The sequence below is a fragment of the Wyeomyia smithii genome, chromosome 3 (assembly GCF_029784165.1).
Source record: "Wyeomyia smithii strain HCP4-BCI-WySm-NY-G18 chromosome 3, ASM2978416v1, whole genome shotgun sequence".
In the NCBI taxonomy this organism is placed as follows: domain Eukaryota; kingdom Metazoa; phylum Arthropoda; class Insecta; order Diptera; family Culicidae; genus Wyeomyia; species Wyeomyia smithii.
Genome location: NC_073696.1, coordinates 161,765,214 through 161,768,928, shown reverse-complemented (window position 1 = coordinate 161,768,928; position 3,715 = coordinate 161,765,214). Strand labels below are relative to the sequence as shown.

General features: G+C 41.4%; 1 protein-coding gene across 1 annotated transcript; it reads right to left on the bottom strand.

Moving 5' to 3' along the window:
- Window positions 1-309: 309 nt before the first annotated feature.
- On the bottom strand, window positions 310-3,507 carry LOC129728782 (m7GpppX diphosphatase-like). The gene is made up of 2 exons (XM_055687237.1): window positions 3,226-3,507; window positions 310-3,139 (listed from the first exon to the last, which is right to left on the bottom strand). Exons 1-2 carry the CDS (start codon window positions 3,505-3,507, stop codon window positions 2,372-2,374), a joined length of 1,050 nt encoding a protein of 349 aa, XP_055543212.1. The 3' UTR covers window positions 310-2,371.
- Window positions 3,508-3,715: the final 208 nt, after the last annotated feature.

The following is a 3,715-nucleotide window of genomic DNA, read 5'->3' as shown; positions in this document are numbered from 1 at the left end:
GCCTTATGAAGGCAACAATATAACATGTATCGTGTGTTGCACGGCTTGAAGGAAGAAAATGTTTCCGTTCTCGTAACAACCGTCTTCTTTAAGACGTTACATATTTGTTAATGAAGTGTTATGAATTTTTTAGGAGACTGGTTGCTGTAGTTGCAAATTTCGTTCAACTATCGCATAAATGCTTCATGGTCCAGATAGCGCGAGTTAAACACTTGGGTGTTGTTCGGAGTTTTTAAAAAAGCTACTGACACATTTCACTGCTCAATTAAGACTAACTTTATTAATTCTATCGATTACATTTGTGCCCGCCGTTCGATTCACGTTGGTCAGAATATGAACCGCTGACTCCGCATCGCTCGGTGGTGGCTCCGATCGTTCGATCGTCGTCAACCTGCTCGTCGATGGCATTGTCTGAATTGTCAGCAAATTCCTTTGGTAGCTCGGTTGTTAACTCCTCCCGGCTGAGTGATGAGACTCCAGGGAAATCACATCCGCAATGGTCAATCTTCTAATTGGTTTTGCATCTGAGATCGTTGGAATGTCCTTTAATGGATCGTCATGTTGAATTTTGATTTTTGTGGATCTGCTTGATATGAAATTACAAAGGAGAACAATGCTGATGATTATGGTTAGAGGGAACAGTGCGTCTTGAACTGTCCTACAGATCAGACGTTTTTTCGGTTGCTTGTGGACTGGTCTTTGACTGCCTATAGCTTCAAAGTTTGTGTTTTGTCAGTGCGTCTTTTAAAGATTACCTGAAAGTTATTTCCCATCAGTCTTTCTCAAGACTACCTACTTTTGAATTTAACATTTGTTTTAACTTTTTTCGTATCACCTGAAATGGCTGGACGGAAAAAGAAACCTCGCATCGCTGCGGGGAGGAAAAGAGAGGCATCTCTTTCTGACACTTCGAGTGTCTGTAGTGACAATTCTTTTGATATTTTGCCTGAGCGAGAAGCTGGTGAAATGGAAGTTATTAATAATGAAACTATACAAAATATAAAATCTTTAAAAAAGGAGAAAGTTCCACCTATTGTGGTAACTATTTCTTCTGAATTTAATATATTCAAAAAGGAACTTTCAACGTTTGTTTCTGACGTTAAAGTTACCTATCAAATTGGCCGTAGAGGTGAATGCCGCTTATTAGCCGACTCAGTAAAGGGTCGTGATCGTCTTGTTCAGTATTTAACTGACAAGATGTACAAATTTTTTACATATGACACCAAGAACGCCAAGCCGTTCAAGGTTGTATTGAAAGGTCTCACCAACGATCAAACCGTTGATGAGATCAAACTTACTTTAACAGAATTACTTGGCATAGCCCCTACCCAAGTAATTCTAATGAAACAAAAATCACGAGGCGAAAACAGTCAGAGAACTGGAATTTCCCTTGTTAGTTATTTAATTCATTTTAACCGCAATGAGGTTAACAACTTAAAATTTTTTGAAAAAGCACATGCTTTGTATAATGTGCGTGTAAAGTGGGAAATTTATAGGAAGTATGTGTGTAGGTATACCTATATCCTGGGTATAACCTACCAGGACTTTCTCCAGAAAACCCTGTACGCGCAATTGGTGCGGAATTAATACACACAGATTAACGTGGACTAACTGACTTTATTTTCGTACATCACTACTTAAATATACCCTACCGGTAACTCAGAGAGAGAGACTTTCTCCACTCTCTGTTTACCTTACTAATCTCTTAACCTAATCTAGTACTGCTAAAGTACAGGCGGCGTTTTGTTTATAACACAAAACTTGTTTATTTTGGTCGAGTTTGTTTGCCGGTGGCACAGCAGAAGGCTGCGCGAAGTTCTTTGCCACCTATGGCATAATCTGTTGATACATAGAGTGTTGACAGAGCCGTTCGCGGTCCTCTGTCAAGGGAACCAAATGTTTCGCCTGACTAAAGCATAGCAGAAGGCTATGCCCTCCTGGGAACAAAATTAAACTTTAATTATAAGGCTCGTGACGGAGCATTGGGTTCTTCGCAGGGTGTGACGTCACATCTGCCACCCCGCCTAGTTGGCCATTATCTAGAAGAGACAATGGTCACACGGTCCGTCCTGACGGCCGATAGGTGTGTTTTTCTCTTTATTACAATTATTCTCGCGTTTTTATGCAACTATATACACCGTTGTTTTTTATAATATTTTTTTTTCTCTGGCAAATGAAATTCTGTTATTCAAAACTGTAGCACCGTTTTGAGTTTGCATTATCAAACATGACATTTTCCTTATTTAGAATTAACAATTGCTTGCTCGCCTGATGCGCTGCGTCGTGAAGATATGTGCTGTTCAGCTGTCGTAATCCAGCGACGGGCTACAGGGGGTTTGAAACGGGAGGGTGCGTCTGGCAGTAGAGGTTCTCATCGGTTGGTTGTGGTGTCATCTGGTTCATTCAGTTTGCTCTTTGCTGCCTCAAATTTGACGTTCAGTTTATCAGTTTCACTTAAAACGCAAGAGAGTGTCACTTTCCGGTAATGGTCTGGTAGCAGTTCGATATTCCCAATAACCGATGTTAGAAGGTGACTTTTCTCGCCCGGTGGGTCGTGCTTCAGATATGGGAAATGCACGTGTGGGTGGTAAAATGTGGGTTGATAGTGAATGTAGATTCGTAGTTGATCAGCGTTAATTCCGTAACGTGTTTTAATTGCTTCAATGCCACGTGTTTGAATATTTTTCAGCAATGGTAAATGAGTAGCGTTTAGATCCCGCAATGACTTGATACCTCGCTGGCGCACTAAAGCGAGTAGATAAAGTTGTTCCAATGTTTTACCATTCCATTCTAAATCCGGCAACAATATGAAGCCAATTTCCTCTGACGGATCCTCAAAAACTATGCGATCCTTCTCTTTCCGATGCTCTAGTATATTGTAAAGCCACTCTAAGCTTAGCTGCTCCTTTTGAATATGAGGCAATGCCACGGTTTCATAATCTTGGGCAGTTTCTTCCACCAAATATCCTTTTTGGGTGGAAAATTTCACAATATGCCTCTCAGTAGCGGGATATATGATTGTCACCTTGATTTGATTTACTTCCGGATCAGCAACGCACAAAAAATTTCCGTAGGTATCATTAACAAATTTCGTCCTCAGTTGGGACGTGGTTAAGGAAAAAACTTCTTTCGACGGCTGCTATAACACCAGTTGCACTACTTTGCACACTTTCACTGTTCTTCCGACAAGTTCGTCGTGACGTCGTCAGAATTAGCTCTCGTCACCATGCTCGTTTGATGACGCTTATGATTTTTCAGCTGCCCCTCAGTGAAGGCCGTCTTTTCCAACACAATGATCGCGTAATCGTCACGCGATAGGCTTACAAAATGCCCCAACAGTGAAACGCTCTTGTGTGTACTGTTTTTGTTCAGGATGCGAACAGGTACGAAGCCTGCCAAATCGTAGCTACGGCTGGTTGGATTGTTCACTCCATCTTTCACCATAGACACCCGCCGTTCGACTCCCCACGCAACCGTCTGCTTTCCTTTTCGCGCTGTACTGGGCATCATGGTATGCACCCATCTCAGCATCCATTGTATTAACCTCAGTCGTCTTCGATGATCGTCTCGTTGTCAATTCTTAAGCAGGTAGCTGCCCTACTTAGCAAGTGGTGCATTATTTTTTTGCCATTATTTTATCAATTCTTTTTTGGTTTCGTTACTTTTTCCACTTGCTGTTTAATATTAATGTTGACTCGCGTACGGGCTTCTTTCA